Raw genomic sequence first — 20065 nt, 5'->3', positions numbered from 1 at the left:
ACGTACAGAGAAGTGCACAGGTTGTAAGTGTGCAGGTTGATGGATTTCCACAGGCTTGACATACCCATGTAAAACCAACACCCAGATCCCCAAACTGGCCATGATCTGCACTCTAGAAGCTTCTTGGCATGAAGGTAAGGATTCCGACGTGAACTGTCAAATTCCCCCCAGCAAAGTGGTATATTGGTCTCCTTGGGGTTTTCTTACTTAAGATTGAAAGACAAACTATGCTTAAAAGCAGAGTGGATGGGGAATTCCCTGGTGGTCCAGCGGTTAGGACTCTGTGCTGTCAATGCCTAGGGCCCAGGTTCAATCCCTAGTCAGGGAACTAAGATCCCACAAGACGAGTGGCGCAGCCAAAAAACAAAACAAAACAAACAAAAAAAACCCAACCAGAGTGGATGGAAGAACCATCTGTAGTCAGATACTGAGAGAGAGAGAGAGACCTGGGTTCTACCTCTCTGGGGCAAGACAGACTTACCTTCAGGGTAGAAGAGGTGATCTCAGGACTGGGATCAGCAGTCAGTTTGAGCTCTAAATAGTTTAAGAAGGTTTTAAAGAAATGAGCTTTTGTAGCTTCCACCCCTCCCCTTCTCCTCTTCTTCTTCATCTTCTTTCTTCTTCTTCTTAGCAAACCATCTGTTTAACACTTTTTCTTTAAATTATAACATGTTCTTGGTTAAAAAAAAAAAAAAGTCAAGCAGCACAGGAGGACGTAAAGTGAAAAGTTTCTTCCCCCTGGATTTCCAGTTTCAGTCCCATTCTTCAGAGGTAACCAGTCTTGGGCAATTGCTTATGTTTCCTTCCAGAAATTGTCTAGGCATATATAAGAATTTACATATTTATTTAAACTAATGGGATCCTATTATATGAGCCGTTCTGTCTTTTTAAAAAATACTTATTTATTTATTTATGGCTGCGTTGGGTCTAAGTTGCAGCATGTGGGCTCTCTAGTTGAGGTGCTTGGGCCCAGTAGTTGCAGTGTGCAGGCTTAGTTGCCCCGTGGCATGTGGGATCTTAGTTCCCCAACCAGGGATTGAACCCAAGTCCCCTGCATTGGAAGGCGGATTCTTAACCACTGGACCACCAGGGAAGTCCCTGTTCTGTGTCTTTTTGTTTGTTGTTTTTTAATTTTTCATTTTTAAAATAAATTTATTTTATTTATTTATTTTTGGCTGTGTTGGGTCTTCGTTGCTGCGTGTGGGCTTTCTCTAGTTGTGGCGAGCGGGGGCTACTCTTCATTGCAGTGCATGGGCTTCTAATTGTGGTAGCTTCTCTTGTTGCCGAGCATGGGCTCTAGGTGCACGGGCTTCAGTAGTTGTGGCATGTGGGCTCAGTAGTTGTGGCACATGGGCTCAGTAGTTGTGGCTTACGTGCTCTAGAGCACAGGCTCAGTAGTTGTGGTGCATGGGCTTAGTTGCTCCACAGCATGTGGGATCTTCCTGGACCAGGGATTGAACCCGTGTCCCCTGCATTGGCAGGCAGATTCTCAACCACTGTGCCACCAGGGAAGCCCCTATTTGTTGTTTTTTTAGTTTTTAGGATATCTTTATGTAGTAACACATATAAATCCTACCTCCTTCTTTTCAGTGGCTACACAGTATTCTATCGTATGCTTGTTCCACAGTATCGTGAAATGATGATTATTTATTTTACTAATTGTATTTGCTATTATAAACAATGAGATAGTTAACATCTGTGGGCATAGATCTTGTCAGCTTGTATGAGTTTACCAGTAGGATAAATCTCTTTTTCTTCTTTTTTTTTTTGGCCGTGCCACGAAAATTGTGGGATCTTAGTTCCCCAGCCAGGGATTGAACCCGGGCCCTTGGTAGTGAAAGTGCAGAGTCCTAACTACTGGACCGCCAGGGAATTCCCCGGATAAATCTCTAAAAACAGAAGTGTTGGCACAAACAGTATGTGCACTTAATATTTTAATAGATCTTGCCAAATATCTACACACTAATGGTGGGGTGCCTGTTTCCTTACATCCTCACACCATTATCAAGGATTTTTTTTTTAACTTATCTGATGGGTAAAAATACTTTATTATTATTTAAAAATAATTTAAAATAATGGTACATGTTGCAGCTTCTTTAGTTCACAACCACGTGTTGCTGGGAGTTCTCTTGGTAGACGGTGTTACCGAACAAATCAGAATAAATTGCACAACTGTCATATATTGGGGTCTTGCTCTTGGAACCGAGTTTTCACAAGCACTTCTCTTGTAATTTTTTTGGTCATCATCTTGCTTTTCAGAACTTGTGCAATGGGAAATTCAGTCTAGCCCTTGAGACAGCGTGAGGGGGGAAGTGATCAGGGCACTGTAAATCACAATGCAGATGTGAGATGTCATTTTATCTCCATCCCAAGGTGTAGATTCCCAACCAGTGTGGGTCTGCTGGCTCTGAATACCATGACACCCTGTTTTCCTGGAGATCAGGAAGTACCATGGCACCCTGTTTTCCTGGTCCTTCTCTGCCGCTATGCTTTCTCCTCACCTGGTTTATAAAGGAAGCAGAGGCTAATCTAGCCTCCCCTTTGAGGCAAGGTCAACTGAAGCCTCCAAAGAGCACGTGACCTGCTCAAGGTGATTCAGTGGTCGAGATAGGAGGAGAGCTGAGCCTTATGGGGTCGGTACTGACGCCAGCTTATGTTGTCTGGAGTGGGGGAGGATCTAGGCTGAATGATCTAGTGCCTGCTTCTCTCAGGACATCTGTTTCCTCAGCTTCCTGTAACTGCCTCATCCCCACGCCTGGGAAAGGAGCTTGTTTCATCCTTTACCTCCTGCTTGCGGCTGCGAGGACAGAGCTGCCGAAGTGGAGGAAACCACACTCTCTCCCTTCCCTCCTGCCCCCAAGGGACTGCAGATATGATGGAGGGGCTCCTGGCAGGGGCCTGGGCTGCCTCTCCTCCTCCGATCCCAGCCAGCTTTCTCCGCTCCGTGTTTCTCTAAAATCCAGAGAACTGGGTGGGTTCCCTGGAGCTCTGTCCCGGGGTTGGGGCTCTGGTTGGTACTTGCTCCCTCAGCTGGACCAGAAATACCCACAGGCCTACCACCAGGGAAGCCAGGGCATTGTGACTTGGTGACCCAAAGTGGACCCTTCCTCTGTGGAAGGGCAAGGAGCAACCTCAGGTGAGAAGGACTTGGGCACGTGCTCTTTCCTGCTTTGTTGTTCTTTCCTGGCTGTTGAGCTGAGCTTTGCTTTCAGGGCCTTCGTTTCCCCATCTGTAAAATGGGCGTTGCATGAACTGGGCATTTCTTTAGGTTCCAGAGTCAGTGGGGCAGGTTTGGTCTGATGATGCAGATCATTGTACAGAACAGTGGCTGAGAACTTGGGCTCTGGAGTCAGACCTGGCTCTGCCACCATCACGCAGGTTCCTTAACCTCTCTGTGCCTCAGTGTCACCATCTGTAAAATGGGGATAAAGTGGTGCTATCTCAGAGGTGGTTGTGAGATTGAAAGGTCAGTGCTGACCCATAGTCAACTCACAGTCACAGCGCTGCCCCTGGCCCCCCTGGCCCCATAGCTTGTCCTTATCTCCACCCTGACTGCCCACATGCTGAGTCAGCTGAGGTTTGGGAGGAAGCTGGGCTGTGCTTGGTGGGGCAGGAGGGCTGGGCCTGGCACACAGCATGCTTCTCTTTTCTCTTGACTTGCAGTCCTTCCCAGAGAGCCATGGACTCCTCGCTGCCCACCTCCACCCAGAAGAAGAACAGAGGGGTCAGAGCAGGGGCAGCTGGAAGCTGCGTGGGACCGAGGGAGGGGGTGGAATCATAATAGATAGTACATATAACAGCTCCGGTAATGGTTTGGGAGCCCTGTGCTGTGTTTATGTTCATTTATAATCTTGTGAGGTTGGTGGCAGCCACCCCCTATTATGGAAGAGGAAACTGAGGCCTAGAGAGGTTAGATAAGTTGCTGGAGGTCACACAGCTCCAAAGCTTGGGAGCCTGAGCACTGAGGAGAGGAGAGTGGATGAGGCTCTAGAATGACTCTCACCTCCCTCGCGAGCTTATGCGGTAAAATTGAAAGCTATCTGGGAACTTCCCTTCTCTTTCTCTGGGCCCTCACTCTGGGGGGCGAAGACGGCACCGGCCCTTCTGGACTCTCAGGTTCAAGTCCAGGCTGTGAGTTCTGTGCCCTTCCTGCTGATGCAGCCAGGCCATTGCCGCTCCTCGGTCAGGTGTCTGAATCCCATGACTCTGTGTCTTTTGTGGCTGCCATGCAAGGTGGGAGAATCCAGCCTGGTCTTGACATGCTCCTCCCTGCCTGCTCCTTGGGCTGCCCGTCTGACCTTCAGATGCTTGGGCTTGGGCCTGTGTCTCCTCTGGGTCTGCAAACATTTGGCCCAGGTGGCCTCCTACCTGGGTTTTATCTGGGTGTCTTTGCAGACCATGAGGGCCTGAATCAGAGCATCTCTCAGCTGTGTCTTCCCCTAGAATATGTTGGTGGACAGCAAGCACATATGGTCACATGTGTGTACAGATAAGAACAGATAAGACGGAAGGCCGGAAGTGCCCAAGCTTACTGTGCCTGCAACCCCTCCTCTCTCTCCCACATGGAAGCATGTCAGATGACGTGCTCCAATGCTGGGCTCACTAGGAACTCTCTCTCATTGATAAAAAAAGTAAGCACTTTGCAAAAGGAATGTGGGTTATTAGTTATTAGTAACCCACGTGACGCCTGGGCTGAGGCTGTGGGCCGTTTCTGGCTTACCCTGGTGCTCCATCCTATGGTTCAGCAACCCTGGGGAGGAGAGGGGGGGAGCACTGTGGGAGTGAGTCCTACTGGGTCCGATTAGGTCTCCTGCCCACTCCCAAACCAGTCACTGCAGCCAGGAGGGTGAAGCCCTGGCTGGCCAGGCCTGGCCAGGTGTCCCCCCCAGGAGCAGATGGAGCACAGAGCTGTCTTGCTCAGAGGGAGGCCAAAAGGATGCAGGACACGCAGGACCCAGGGTGTCCGTGGTACCTGCTGAGCATCTCCTGAGTGTGGGGTGGGTGCAGTAGGGGTGACGGATCTGGGTGTGGAGTGGATGTCCAGTGGGAAGCCGGTGGTCTATGCAACCCTAGGGAGTGAACCACTTGATCCTTCCTTTTCTGATGAAGGTGAGGGTGGAGGGTGCAACCTGAACCAAGGACCACCAGGCTCCTGCCGAGCAGCCAGCTGCCCTGAGGCACAGGACCCCACACTTGCCACCTCTAGCCCTGAACTCGGTCAGGACCCTGTGCTGCCCCCATAGGGCCTGAGGCCCCTTGTGTCCCCTGCAGCGGAGGAGTCAAGAAAATAAAAATGCCTGTGCCCTTTGTCCACAGCCTGGGGGTGGCCCTCTGGCATCACAGCACGGACCTGACTCCCAGCTCCGGGGAAGGTGGGCCAGTGGGAAAGGCCAATGGTGGAAGCTTCTCCACTGCTTGGTAGGGGCGGGGACTTGGCACCCCGCCTGTGACCCTCTACCCTAGGCTGCTGTATGTATGTGCCGCACTCTTCTACGGGGCTCTCATTAGTGAGCACCTATCGTGTACCAGGCATGGTCAGCACTGTTGCAGACAGAGATTAGGACTAGCCTGTGGTTCCAGTGGGAAAGGCAAAGACGTGCACATCGGTGCCACCTGCCACCTCTGCCACTGCCGGCAGGAGCTCAGCACTGCTGACCTCTGTCTAGACGCTCAAGGGCATCTGAGCAGTACAGATCTGTGCCTGTGTATGTGAGGGCGCCTTGTAGGCGTGTGTGCAATCTGAGCGTGCGCCTAGGTGTGTGCACGTATGTTGATGTGTGTGTGAGCGTGTGTTTGTATGGGGAGCTATATGTGCATGAGGTGGATGTGCGGGTGTCTTTGTAAATGTCTGCACGCACCTGCAGGTGAGTGTGCAGTACCTGCGTGCACGTGTGTGCCGGCATCTGCTGACCTGCAGGTGAGTGTGCAGTACCTGCGTGCACGTGTGTGCCGGCATCTGCTGACGTACGTGAGCATGAGTGCGCCTAGGTGTACCCGTGGGTCCTTTGCGTATATGTGTGCACATGTGTGTGCGCCCCTGGGCCCACATGGGTGCACGTATACTTGTGTCCACACGCGTGCGCGTGTGGGGCAGGTTTATCTGGTACGGTGGAGGCAGAAAGGTCAAGGTCCCGCCTCCGGCAGCCCCAGGGAGTCGGTGTGGGCCCCGTCGGCAGGGCTCCCTGAGCCTTCCAGCCAGGCCTCTCTCCCCCTCCCAGGCACAATCATGGGAATCCTCGGGCCTCCTTGGGTTCCGGGCAGCCTGGGCTGTGTGGGGCAGAGCTGCCAACCCGGGCTGTGGTGCAATCTGCCGGCCGAGCCCCTTCCGGAGCTGCGGGTTCCTCCGGGTGTGGGGAAGCTGCCCTCTGCGACCTCCCCTGCCTGCCTTGGTGCGTCCTGGGGGGCAGAACACCCCTCCCACCCCGCGGCCTCACCCACAGGAAGCCGGACTGGGGGGCAGGCGTTGGGGGAGGTGCCACGCCGGGCGCCCCACCCTTTGCCGGTGGCTGTCGACCCCGCTGCTCCGAGGCCACAGAAGTCTTGCCAACAGCCCCGGGGGCATCGCCGGACCAGGGGCCCCTCTGTCACAGCCATGTTTCACAGGAAGCGCAGCGTCTCCTTTGGGGGCTTCGGATGGTGGGTAACAGATGGGAGGGCGGGTGAAGGGGTGGGAGCGAATCTGGCCGCGAAGCCCGGTTGAGCCTGTGGCTGCGACCTGGTCTGTAGGGAGCAGTGGGGGGTACTTTCAGATGCTTGGGCGGGTTGGAGATGGAAGATCCTGTGGGGGGAGCACCAGGCTTCTCCTCACTGTCCCTTGGGTACAATCTCCTAGGGAATTCAGAGGTCGGAGCTGGAGCCAGTGTGAGTGTGACTCTGACTGGTGAACGCGGGCCTCTGTGTCATGTGTTTCCATATGTGCATCTGTGATGACTGTGAACACGTGTGTATCTGGGACTGTGTGTTTAGGTGTGCACGTCTGTGCGGCCGGGTGTGAGGTGTGTGCCTGGCTGGGTGGGTGTGCCGATGCGTGACCACGTGTGCACTCTGCGTTTCTGAGCGGATGCCGGTCTGCACCTCGCAGCTTCTGTACCTGTGTGTGCTCTTGTCTGTGCATGTGTGTTATGCTCTTGTCTGGGTCATCTCTGTGGCTTCGTGGCCGGGAGAGTGTGTGGCCTGCTCGGCCTTTGGGCTCTCTCCTCTCTGCAGGGGTGAGCAGTGAGAGGACGGGGCGGGCCTGTCGCCAGGGGCCCCTCCCTGCCCTCCCCCTACAGCCAGTCTGAGCAGCTGGGGCTGTGCTCCAGCCTCTTGCCTGACCCTCTGGGCCACCTTTTGCTGCTAAGTTTCTGTCTGGGATAAAGGAGAGGCTCTTTCCTCCCTACGGGGCCATAAAGTGGGGAAACTGAGGTCAAAGACTTGTCTCTGGTTACCAGCTGCCGGCAGCTTCTCCTCAGCTGGGGAACGGGGTCTTGTGGTTTTCATTATCAGTTTCCTTTCAGCTTCTAGGCTTGGAGCATTGTCAAAGAAGAGGTTCCCACTGCTGAGAGGGGGAGGGTGGCCAGGGCTGTCCTGGTGTGGAAGCCGCGTGGCCAGCAGTGGGGGGCATAAGAGGTGAAAGAGTGTGGGAGGGAGCACAGGGGCTGCAAGACATGGGACGGCAGAGCTTCCTGGTGGGGCTGGAGGGTTAGGGCGGCTATCATGCGGGGATGGCTTTCAGCAGGGAAGGGATATTGCAGTTGTTTGAGGGCTAAATTACAGATTCCTGGAGCCCTGGTCCACTCCAGACAGTGAAAAGAGTCTTGGGGGTGGTATCTTCAGAGCTCCGTTGGATGCCAGGGTGGATGTCCAGTAGCACTGGTGGACAAGGTGATGAGAGTGAATGGGATGCGGCAGGGGAGGGAGGAGAGACACAGCACCCGGAAGAACCTGGGGACCTTGGTTTCCTGAAAGGGAAAAGCTCAGTGTCACAGTGCTGCCCTGTCTCCCCATCTCAGCTCTGCCAAGCCATAGACCCTGCCCGCCGAGGCCACACCCCCGTGGGAGCCCGGTTAACCGAGTAGGTGTGGACGTGGGTCCCGGGACCGGGGCTGCTGTGGGCCAGGGTGTGACCCAGAGAGTTGGTGGGTGGCGGGTGGCGGGTGGTAGGCTGAGAGGGCTGCTGGGAACCCTGGGTCAAGGTGCTGCTACCCTTCTGCTCTTTGAGGAACCCAGATGGGACACTTCCTCTCTCCAGGTCTCAGTTTCTCCATGTGTAAATGGGGAATTTCTGCCTTACCCACAACAAAGGGATGTTGTAAGAATTAAAAAAGATTCCTTGGGAAAATATAAAATGTAAGGGCTTATTGATAGGGGTTCCAGTTGGGTTGCTCTGGGTGACAGATGTTATAGCAGGGTGCAGGGGTCTGCTCCTGGGTCCACCTTACTCCCATTCAGTGAGTTGAATGGGAGAGGAGGAGGATCTCCATACCAGAGGGGGTTAGGAACCCAGTGAGACCCCTGGGGGCCTCGTGGAAGCACCAAGGAGGGGGCCCACGGGGCCCGTGGGGAAGAAGCTGGGAGGAGGGACCTGGGCCAGGACCCTCGGGTGTGGCTTATTTTGCTGTTGGGAGCTGAGATCAGAAGGTGCTGGGAGTTTACTCAGAGTGGAAGGATCCCGCCCCCCGGCTCAAGGGCTTGGTGCTGACTCGTGATTGCTGGGGCAGCTCTGCGTCCTCACCGTGTGGCCCCTGACACGGCTCCCCTCCTCCCTGGGGCCCCAGTAGTTGCATGTATGGGGAGCTTGTGGCAGAGCTGAGCTGCTGGACAGAGGTGGCTATAAGAACTTTCCAGGGTTTCAAGCCTCCTGGAGGTGGTGGTGCTTTTGGTGGCATTAATGGCAATGATGACATGGCGCAGGGGTGACACTGATGGTGATGTGACCCTGGTATTTGTGACCCCTAAACAAGAGGAGACAGAGAGTGGGAATCTTGCCTACTTTCTGTCTCTGGAGAGAGGAAGGGGCCTCTTTTACCAGCCATAAGGGCTGGCATATGCAGAGGGTAAAAATAGAAGCCTAGCAGCCCTGCCTTGTCTTCCAGCAAGGGTAGGCGCAGGCTGGGGTGGAGTTGCTGGCTGCCAGGACAGTCTGCCGCAAACGTGATCTTCCGGGCTCTGAGCTCCTGTGCCCGACAGACCCCACCTCCTGTGCACCCTGGCGCCTGCTGTCAGGTTCTGTCTCAGGGGTGGCTTATGCCTTCTTAGAGGAACTGGCAGCTCCCAGAGCAGGAGGGTCCCTGGTGCTGGAGGTTGCAGCATCTTTCTAAAGCAGAATCCCAGGAAATATCCATGCATTGATTGTCCAGCCGCTGTGACCCATGAGGCTGGGTTGCAGAGTCCTCTTGTGGAGCTTGGGTAACGAAAGGAGAGATGGCATACAAAGTGCTTTAGATCCCTGGGTCTGGAGTCAGATACTGGGATCCACACTGGGCCAGTGATTGTATCCTCCCGAGCCTGTTTCCCCATCTCTAAAATAGGGAGAATAACAGGACCCATCTCACTGGGTTATGAGTGGCTCCAGCCCTCCCAGAGCTCCCAAGTGCTCCCTTTCTGGGCTGGAGGAGAACTTCCTTCCTCCTGAAGCAACATTGTCCAGGGCCCTGCGGGGCTGGTGGTCTGGGCTGGGCCCCGGGACCTGTCCCCTGCAGGTGCTAGGTGGGAGCCTTCAGCCCTGGCACTGACGGAAGCCCTTGCTTTTCTCTTGGCAGGATTGACAAGACCATGCTGGCGAGCCTGAAGGTCAAGTAAGTAGCCACTTCCTGTTACGTAAAGGTCAGAGGTAATGGCAGCTGGAGCCCTCATTTCCCTCATTTCCCTCCTGGTTGTGGAAAACGTGAGCGGGACTGTTGCATTTGTCAGATTCTCTGTCTCAGTCCAGGGGCTTGTGGACTTGGAGGAGGCTGGACTGGGCTCTGGATTCCTGAAGTATCCGGGAAAAGGCAGATGCTGGGAAGCAAGCAGGGGGACCAGTGTGGTGGAAATGTGTATAGCAGTGAAGCTTTCAGGCCACAACTCAAGGGTATAAGAAAGATAATTGTATTTTCCATCACTTTAATTTTTATATTTTAATTTTCCATCACTTGTAATCATTTTATTTTTATATGTAATTTTTATAGACCCAGTCCCAAGAGGCTATTTTTTTTTTTTTGCCGCACTGCACAGCATGCAGACTTCCCCGACCAGGGATCCAACCCATGCCCCCCTGCAGTGGAAGTGTGGAGTCTTAAGCACTGGACCGCCAGGGAAGTCCCAGGCTGTCTTTCTGACATTCCCACCTACCTGGAAAAGTGTGCCACACAGTTCTAGGACCTGGCAAAACACCCCAGTGTGTGTATGTTTGTGGGTGGTCAGTTGGTCATCGAGTCATCTATTACCAGACAGCTGTCGTCCTGATCAGCCTGGCCCTGAGGCTCTCTGAGAATTCCAGCACCAGGTTCAGGGTCTGGGGATTGATTGTCTGCCTCGGTTTATCACGTGTCTGCTCGTCTGTCTGGGGAGCCCTGAGCAGACACCCCTTTGTCCTAGAACCTCTGACTGCTTCTCTCTCATCACCTTCGTTCTCTTCCCTCTGTGTTTCTGGCCAAACCACTTTGCCTGCATCTGGATCCTCTTTCCCCCTTGAGACTTAACAAAAGTCGGTTCCCAACTGCATCCCTCCCTTGGGCAACGAGTACTGACCCACCACCTTCTCCAATTAAGTGAGTTAAAAAGGAGGGAAATTTTAGGAGGGGAAAAACAGCATTGGTCACTAGGTCAAAATATTATCCTGTAACACGTGAATTGGCTCAAGCATGAAAAATTCCTCTACTAAGTGTCCTCCTTTGGGGGCAGCCCCTCCTGCTTGTGACGCCCCATCTCAGCTGAAAGGTTTTCCAGGCTGGCCTCTCTCTGCCATGCCACTTAGTTGCCTGCACTGACTGTGCATCCCCCGGGTACACCTCCCTGGGCAGAGCACAGCTAGTCTGGCGAGTTGGCATCTAAGGGGGTTCAAAACAAGGAAGCTTCCCACTCAGGTTTGTTTTGCTCAGAAGGGTGAGGGTGGGCAGTCAGCAGGGCAAGGATGGATGGAAAACTGTCCCTGCCCTCTGAGAGCTTTCAGTCTCTCTGTAGAGTTGATGCCAGGGATGTAGTGGGAGCAATCTTGGAAGACTGCCAGGAGGAGGTAGCTTCTAAAGTAGCTCTTAAAGATGGGGCGGGACGATGGGCCTGTCTGTGCCTGTGCTGATTGGCGTGGGGTGTGCATCAGGGCAGTCCAGCGTTTAGGGCAAGTCACTCTTGGGTAAGACAGTTAACTTCTCTGGACTTCAGTTTCCGTATCCTTTGTCCAGTGGGCACAGCGAGGTCCGGCCTTCCTAGAGCTTCCTATCTGCGTATTGCATGAGATGCTAGGTAGGAAGCTGAGTTACTAAGGGGTGTAGAGTGGTAGGAGTGGGTTTTTTTGGTACCGTCTTGGGACATCTAGTTCAATTTCACAAGCGTTTATTGAGGGCCTGTTTGTTTTAACTAGTAAAGATGATACCTGTAACCTGCAAAGGAACTAGTTACGGGGTGGAGTGAAGGGCTGGGGGCATGGGCCAGTGTTGAGGTTGGGACCCCAGTGGGCTCTCTGGGTATGTGGGGGACAGTCTGAGGTCGTAGGCCTTGGGGAGGTGGTGTTGAGAGGGTTGTTTGGGACAGTGTGTAGGACTGTGTTCCTACTTGTACTTGGTTAAGATTCTTTTGATTGCAAGAAACAAAAACCCAGTGTAATCTGGTTAAGCAAAAGATGGAGTTTATGGAAAAAAATCCCAGGTGCCTCAGGGAACCCGAGGGGAGGAGGTGGAGCTAGAGCTCAGGGGGCGTTGAACAGGAACTGGAAATGCATCCCCATCAAAATCCCAGCTGCCTTCCTTGCGAAAATTGCTAAACGGATCCTAAAATTCTTACGGAAATTCAAGGATAATCTTGAAAAAGAAGAACAAAGTTGGAGGACTGTACTTCGTGAGTTCAAATTTCCTACCAAGTGACAGTAATCAAGAGAGTTTGGTAATGGCGTAGACATAGACATACGGATCAATGGAATAGAATTCAGAGTCCAGAAATAAACTCTCACATTTGTGGTCAATTGATTTTCAACAAGTACAATATGTCATGACAATTCAATGGAGAAAAATAGTCTTTCAACAAATGGTGCTGGGACAACTGATATCCACATGCAAAGGATGAAATTGAATCCCCGTCTCACACCGTATACAAAGATTAACTCAAAATGGACCAAAGACCTAAATGTAAGAGCCCAAACTATCAAAGTCTTAGAAGAAAACATAGATGAAAATCTTTGTGGCCTTGGATAAGGCAATGGTTTCTTAGGTATGACACCAAAAGCACAAGCAACAGAAACAACAAGAACAACAAATTGATTAATTGAACTTCCTCAAAGTTAACAACTTCTGTGCTACAAAGGACGCCATTAGGAAAGTAAAACGACAATGCACAGAATGGGGGAAGATATTTTTAAATCACACATCTGATAAGGGACTCGTATCTAAAATATATAAAGAACTCTAACAACTCAATAATACAAAGACAAAAAGAATTTAAAAATGGGCAAAGACTCTGAATAAACATTTTTCCAAAGAAGTTATATAAATGGCCAATGAGCACATGAAAAGATGTTCAGCGTCATTAGCCATCAGGGAAATGCACATCAAAGCCACCGTGAGATACGACTTGACACCCACTAGAATGACTGTAATCCAAAAGACAGGTAATAACAAGTGTAGGTGAGGATGTAGAGAAATTGGAAGCCTTACACGCTGCTGGTGGGAATGTAAAAGGGTGCAGCTGCTTTGGAAAACAATTTGGCAGTTTCTCAAAAGGTTAAACATAGAGTTACCGTATGACCAGCAATTCCATTCTTAAGTATACATCCAAGAGCAATGAAAACATATGTCCATAGAGAAACTTGTACGTCAGTGTTCATAGCAACATTATTAATAATAGCCCCAAATGGAAACAATCCAAATGCAAAGATACGGTCTTCTTTTTGGGGTGATGAAAATGTTCTGGGACTAGTTCGTGGTAATGGTTGTACAACCTTGTGAATATACTGAAAACCATTGAATGATAGACCTAGAAATGGTGAATTCTATAGTAAATAAACTACATCTCAATAAAACTGTAAAAAAAAAAAGAGGGAATCTGATTGGCCCAGCATGGCCCAATCAGTTTAGCTGGAGAGACGGGGTTTATGGATAAAATATGTCTGCTGCAGCCACCTCTCTCTGTGGGAGGGGTTAGTTCTCAGAGAAGAAGGATGAGTTGTGGGCTGGGCAGATACCATAGGAGGTTTTATCCCGTCACCCCCGTGACTCTTAGGACTAAAAGGAAGATCAGTAGCTGCTCCCTCATTCTCCTTCCCCCTAATACCTAAGAAGAAATTCTGCCTGGGTGCCCAGGATATGGCTCTGCTTACTGACAGGTCCTTAGGCAGCCAACTGCATGTGCTAGGGCTCTTCCAGGTACCCAGATGCTGCCTTCCTTCGGCTTCTGCTGGGTGAGACATCTTTCTGTACTAATGCAGCCCAGCCCATTGGCTTCTCCACTGAGCACCAGATACCCCTGGACTGCAACCCATGCTCCCGATTGCCTCAGCTCCTTTCCCAGGGACCTGGTGTCCTTGACACGAAGACAGTCAGCCATACAACTCCTGGAAGTGTCCCTGAGCTTTGCAGCTCCGAAGATGGGGGTTCTGGCACCACCATTATTCAGCACTTACTGTGTGCTCACTTTTCATCACACAGTTTCCCTGAGGTTTCACAACCATCTCGGGAAGCAGCTACCACTACTGTCTGCATTTTACAGGAGAGAAAGGGAGGCTTGGGAGGTTAGGAAACTTGGTCAGGGTCATCAGGGGTAGGATTTGCAGCTGGGATTTGAATCCAGGTCTGTACTTCATGGCTGGTTCAGTCCAGGCTGGAGCTAAATAGTTCTCAGCACCTCTCTCCGCCCTACTTTCCCACTCTTTTCCCGAGTTAGATAGAGAGTCTGGTGCTTTGGCCCCAGAATGCACCCCTGCCTCCACAACACTGTGGATGGGAGGGCCCAGCCCCCTGCTGGAGGCCCAGGTTGAGAGGGGTCTGGGGTACCTGAATGATGAAGGCCCTCAGAGGCAAGGGGTGCTGGGGGCCTGGAGCCACACAAGAACACTGGATAGGCGGGTGGTGGCAGCACATACAGGAGAAAAAATTGGGAGGCAGAGACTAACACATTGTTAACCTCTGCAAGCCTCAGTTTGCCCATCTGTAAAGTGGGAGGATTGGGCTGGTGCCCAATCTGCTCTCTTCTAGCTTTGACTTTCTGGGAGTTCACCTTCTTGCCTTTTGTCCTTTTGCATTTCTCTCAGGACCTTGATGATGGTAGGTGCTCGCTGTTGACTAAGCAAACGCATGCACGAATGAATGAGTGTCTTTGAGAGCAGAGGTTCTGCATACTTCATCTCTGGCTCCCCAGAGCCTTACACCATGCTTGGCATATAGCAGGTTCTCAGTCTATATTTGCTGGATGAATTAATTCTGGGTCATCATGGTTAGCCCATCACATGAGATGGAGGGCTGGAGAGAAAGAGGCAGGGACAGCAGGTGGAGAACGCCCCTTCGCCAGCCTGCTCCCAGGCCAGCTTGGGATACGGTCTGTATTGCAGTGGTTGAACCATAGTCTGACTGGATTCCCACAGGGGGAACCTAGATTGGCAGGGCCATGTGTTTGCTCATGGAGGTCCTTGAAGCAGCATCCAGGGGGGATGGTCTGAACTGGGAGCCTCTGATCCTTTCCTCCACTCTTTTGTTTTGCTGCCCCTTGCCCTCCCTCTCAGAGACTCCTGCTTCTTTGCTAAAGAAAGAGATGTGTGTGTGTGTGTGTGTGTGTGTGTGTGTGTGTGTGTGTGTCTGCTGCATGGGCTGGTAAGCCATGCTCCAGCCATCTGAGATGACTGTCATACACAGGCACTGGCCATCGTGGGACTGCGTGAGCGTGGAGATGATTCAGTGCAGCCTGTCTCTACTGCTGGGGTAGGGCATCATGCACATTCCTGATGACCGGGAAGTTAGAGCCCATTGCCCTGCAGGGAAAAGAATCCAACTTTTTAACTGATGGTCCCTGCTCTTGGTCACTAGAAGTGGGCGTCTCTAAATAGAGAGAAAGTGCATAAGAGGGCCCAGAGGTCACTGTGCCATCTTATTTCTTCCTCAGGAGAAGGAGGGAGAGGGCCTGGAGGAGCTGTCTTCCTGGCAGCCTGGCTGGGGCAGCATTTCAGCTGTCCTGTGGTTTGGTCAGAAGACACCACACAGCCATCTGTACTCTAGGTTTCAGATTTCACCAGCTAAGATTTAAAATCTTAGAAGGGAGGTGAGCACATAGGGCAGCAGCAGGCACTGTGTCTCAGCGTAACTTCCCTTTGGCCCTGGGGTCCCTGGTGGCAGCTGCTGGAGCCATTGTCCATGCAGGATGGGGGCTTGCCACATCTAGAAAGCTCAATTTCTTGCTATGTCACAGCCCTTTTAAACTCAGGGCTTCAGTCCCCATCCTATGAGGATTACGTACAAAATCTGGGCGATTCCCTGTACAGACATCTGCCTCTCCAGGTTCTCTTGGTGTTGTTAGCAAGGCTACATTCTCAGGGGGTGCAGGGAGAGCAGAGTCAGGGCCCAGGCAGCTGTGCATCAAATCTCTGCCTCAGCTTTCCAGCCCTACCAGAGAGCCCATCCCTCCACAGTCCACCCCTTGATTCCGATGTAATGGCCTTTTTTTTTTGGCTGCATTGCAGCACGTGGGATCTTAGACCAGGGATTGAACCCGCAACCCCGGCATTGGAAACACAGAGTCTTAACCACTGGACCACCAGGGAAGTCCCTATAATGGCTTTTTTTCATGCATCAGTTGAAGGTCACGATCACCAATTTACTTCTCCCATCTTTTTTTTTTTTTTTTTTTTTTTTTTTGTGGTACGTGGGCCTCTCACTGTTGTGGCCTCTCCCATTGCGGAGCACAGGCTCCAGACGCACAGGCTCAGCGGCCATGGCTCACGGGCCCAGCCGCTCCGCGGCATGTAGGATCTTCCCGGACCCGGGCATGAACCCGTGTCTCCTGCATCGGCAGGCGGACTTTCAACCACTGCGCCACCAGGGAAGCCCTTCTCCCATCTTTGACCACCAGGTCTTTGCTTACTGTGGATTACAAGACTCTTTGAGGCACAGAGATGTTTTAGAACCTTCTGAGGCTGCCCCATCTGAGTCAGCTCATCTCCTACATATCTAGGGTGTCTTCTGAGTTTGCTGGGGTTGCCAAAGGCAGGGGGAACTTGATGTTTTGTGGGGTTAGAAGGCTGAATCAGTTAAGCTCATATTTATTGGGCACCTGCGTTCGAAGCCCAGTGCTAGGCGCTGGGGCTGGTGGGGAAGCAAAGATGAGAAAGACACAGTCTCGGGGCTTCCCTGGTGGTGTAGTGGTTAAGAATCTGCCTGCCAAGGCAGGGGACATGGGTTCAATCCCTGGTCTGGGAAGATCCAACATGCTGCGGAGCAACTAAGCCCGTGCGCCACAACTACTGAAGCCTGTGCTCTAAAGCCCGCGAGCCACAACTACTGAAGCCCGCGTGCCTAGAGCCTGTGCTTGGCAGCAAGAGAAGCCACCGCAGTGAGAAGCCTGCACACCACAATGAAGAGTAGCCCCCGCTCGCCGCAAGTAGAGAGCCCGTGCACGGCAACAAAGTAAAAAAAAAAAAAAAAAAAGACACAGTCTCTGCTCATGAAAGCTTATAGTCCCATAGGGAGACAGACAGACAGACAGACAGTTGCAGTGGAATGTGACAAGTGCTAACAGAGATGTCCTCAGAGAGGATGGAGGAGGGCTTCCTGGAGACTTGGTGATGCCTCAGCCATCTCCAAAGGTGAGCGAGGCCAGCCCGGAGAGGAGAGGGGCCCCCGGGGCAGCAGCAACAGCGCATAGGCAGTGAGGTGTGAATGGCGTGGGCTGGGAGGGACCTGCGTGCGGTTATGACACCAGACAGATCACTGGGTGCGACTGCAGGGTCTGGCTGGGCCACGTCCAGGAATGTGGGAGGGCTGTGTGGAGGGCTGGGCTTGCTCTGTGTGGCTGGGAGCCATGGAAAGGCTTTAAAGCAGGGGAGTAACGTGGCCGGATTTGAGTCTGAACGCCCCGCTGGCTGCCATCTGCTGACTCATTGGAGAGGCTGGAGGCCAGAGCAGGGCCAGCGGGGTTGGGGAGAGTGGACAGACTGGAGAGCTCTTGAGGAGGCGGACTCCCCAGCCTGGAGCTGGTTTGGATGTAGGAGGTGGGAGCAAGGGGAAGGGTCCGGGTGAAGACTCAAGTGTCTGGGTGAGCCTTTGAGTGGATGTTGGTCCCCTGTATGGAGACGGGGAGTTTGGGCAGCTTGGGGTAGAGGGAGGGAGTAAGGCTCTGAATTACAGTCTCTGCTCCTCATTTCCCCTCTCCCCTCCCAAGTGGCTGGCTTAGGTCCTGACCTTTATACCCACCCCCCACCCTCCCATAGAAGGGTACAGAGGAGAGAAGCAGCATCCTGAGGGCTGAAGGGGGTGGTCGGCTGCCGGGGAAGCAGGCTGGGCAGTGCCCTCTCCCTGGCCTTGCAGGCAGAGCTGGTGGTGGTCCCGGGGGCCCTGCACCCCCTTTCCCCCCAGCTCCAGGTGTGCCTTGGCAGATGAGCACCAGGTGAGCCCTAGCTGGTGCCACTGCTCTTGTAACCGACAGCTGGCCACACGGGACGTGCAGGGAACCCACTTCCAGACACGTCCCACGTGGGGCTGAGGGGAACATCCCTGTTCTGTCTAAAGTATCAACCCTGGTTCACTGATTCTTTAGAATGATCCCTGAGCCTGACAACAGTGCTGGCGCGTGTAGGTGTGTGTCGGCGTGTGTGCAAGCTTGCCCGTGCAGGTGGACATGAGCTTTGAAGGCCCATGTGGGTGACTGTGTGGTATCTTTTTTGGCTTTAGCGAGTTCCTATGGTAACCACGAACATGCCAGTTTTGGGATCTGGAGTCGTGGGGCGTGAGTGGCTACGGGGAGAAGCAAGGCAGGCGGGTGCTTAGCCGGCGTTTGGGCTGTGGCCTGATTTCATTGCCAGGCACTGGGGGAAGCACCTAAAGGTGCCATTTGCCAGGCAGCAAGGTCTGCAAACCCCAGGGATTTGTGTGCTCCTGGCCCTCATCCTGGCCGGTCCCCATCATGCCCAGGAAGCCCTGGTGAGTCCCTGTTCTGATTTCTTGATGGACAAGCAGCTCCCTGAGTCTCGACCAGGTCTGGTGGGTATCTGATGATGGGCAGAAGGGAGCTGGCTGGCAGCTCTGGCCAGTAGGTCCTGGGCATTGGGGCTCTTCTGAGATGCGTGCGGGATGGTGGGCAGGAGGGGCTCTGTGTATTCCTGGGGCCCCGTGGGGGTTTTTCCTTGTGGCTGGTGAGCTGAATGGTGCTTGTTGATCCCGTGGGACAGGGCTAATGGCCACAAGGGCAGGGATGCAGGGGAGCAGGGGAGCAGAATGCAGATGGGCAGCCTGTGGCCTGCCAGCCCAGGTCCAACTATCCTGGGGGGCCCCCCCTCACTCCAGCTCCCTGAAAGTCCTTGTGGACGCTCAGGGCTCTGGCCATGCCCTTGAGCTTCTTCAGAGGCCTGCTGGCCTGTCCTGGATGGGAAGTCTCAGGGTCCTGTGGGGAGGAGGCCAGAGGGCTCTGCCTGGCTCACCGGGAGCTGGGTTTTGCCAAGGCTAGGGGAGAATTGCTCCCACTGGGCTTTGGCGAGAGGCTTTGACTCCCCACGCTGTGCATGCCTTGTGCTTCCTGTCCACACGCTGTGGACCCTGTGGGTGTGTCAGGACCCCTGCATCCTCTTGGAGAGGCTCCTGATGGACAGGTGCCCAGGAAACGCTCAGAGGTGTCTGGAGTTGGGGGAGTGCTTGCTTCTATCGCCTTCCTCCTGCTGGTTCCTCTGGGGCTGGGAGCAGGGAGTGCGGATGGGGGTGTCAGGAGGGGATGTAGATGGCCCCTCTGGCTTGTGCTGGGAGCCCCGCTCAGGAGCTAGCTGCTCCCCCTGCCTCTGAGGGGGTGCTGGGTGAGGCTGTGCTGGGATGGGGGCTGTGTGGCAGGGGTTGCTGGGGGCTGTGGTCCTGGTGAAGGGCAAGGGGAGCAAGGAAGTAGACATTCTATGCTTTTTCCAGACCATCTCGGCCTTCCCTCTCTGGAAGAGTCTAGAGCCTAATCCCCAGCACCTTTCCTTGGGAGTGCTGGAAAAGGGAGAGGGGAGCCTTCAGGAGAGATCCCCAGATCTCTGGAGTCCTTGAATCTTAGGGCTTGAAATAAAAAGGTCAGATTAGCTACTATGTGAATCCCTTGTGCCCCTAAAACTAGTCACCCAGCCTGAGCTTGGTTACCTCCAGTGACGGGGCGCTCATTATCTTGTAAGGATGCCTATTATATTGCCATACAGCTCTGATTGTTCAAAGCTGACCATTATTTTCATCTGGAATTTCTGTAACTGCTACCGCTTGGTCGCTCATCTCCCACCCCTAAACAAGGCTAATAATCCTGCTTTCTCCTGAGAGCCCCTCAGAATTTGGAAGGCGGCTCCTGTTCCCTGAGTTGTCTGTGCCCCTGGCGGGTCATCCCTGGCCTCTTTGGCTCTGTTTGGGATTTCTCACTGCCTGGCCTGATCTTTGTTGGAGGTGTTCAGGTTTTCTAGGCTTCATTTCAAAGCCTGGCCAAAGGGATTGGCCCTGGCCAGCCTGCAGGAGCCTGATGGACATGAGGATGGACAATGAGAGATCAAGGGCTTCATCCTCCTTGTTTACAGATCTGTACACTGAGACCCCAAGTGGGGATGTTCCTAACTTGAGACGGCCCAGCCCGAAGGCCGTGGGTGCAGGACCAGGACACAGGAGGTCGGCTGTCGGCCTCTGTGCAGTGCCTGGCCCCTTTTCCGCTTCCCTGTCAGCTCCTCCATCTTCACTACTTTCTGATTTAGGAC

General features: G+C 53.2%; 1 protein-coding gene across 1 annotated transcript in view; it reads left to right on the top strand.

Annotated features, from left to right (window-relative positions):
* Positions 1–6566: 6566 nt before the first annotated feature.
* The window catches only part of RAP1GAP2 (RAP1 GTPase activating protein 2), a 186742-nt gene continuing 173243 nt past the window's right edge, over positions 6567–20065 (top strand). The window contains exons 1-2 of the mRNA XM_082605378.1: positions 6567–6636; positions 9741–9776. Of these exons, the coding sequence (XP_082461504.1) occupies positions 6593–6636; positions 9741–9776 (80 nt within the window). The 5' untranslated portion in view covers positions 6567–6592. The remainder of the gene's footprint in view (positions 6637–9740; positions 9777–20065) is intronic.

Source organism: Mesoplodon mirus (assembly GCF_964341445.2).
Source record: "Mesoplodon mirus genome assembly, chromosome: 18".
NCBI classification, from domain to species: Eukaryota; Metazoa; Chordata; class Mammalia; order Artiodactyla; family Ziphiidae; genus Mesoplodon; species Mesoplodon mirus.
This window is presented reverse-complemented; position numbering and strand designations above follow the sequence as displayed.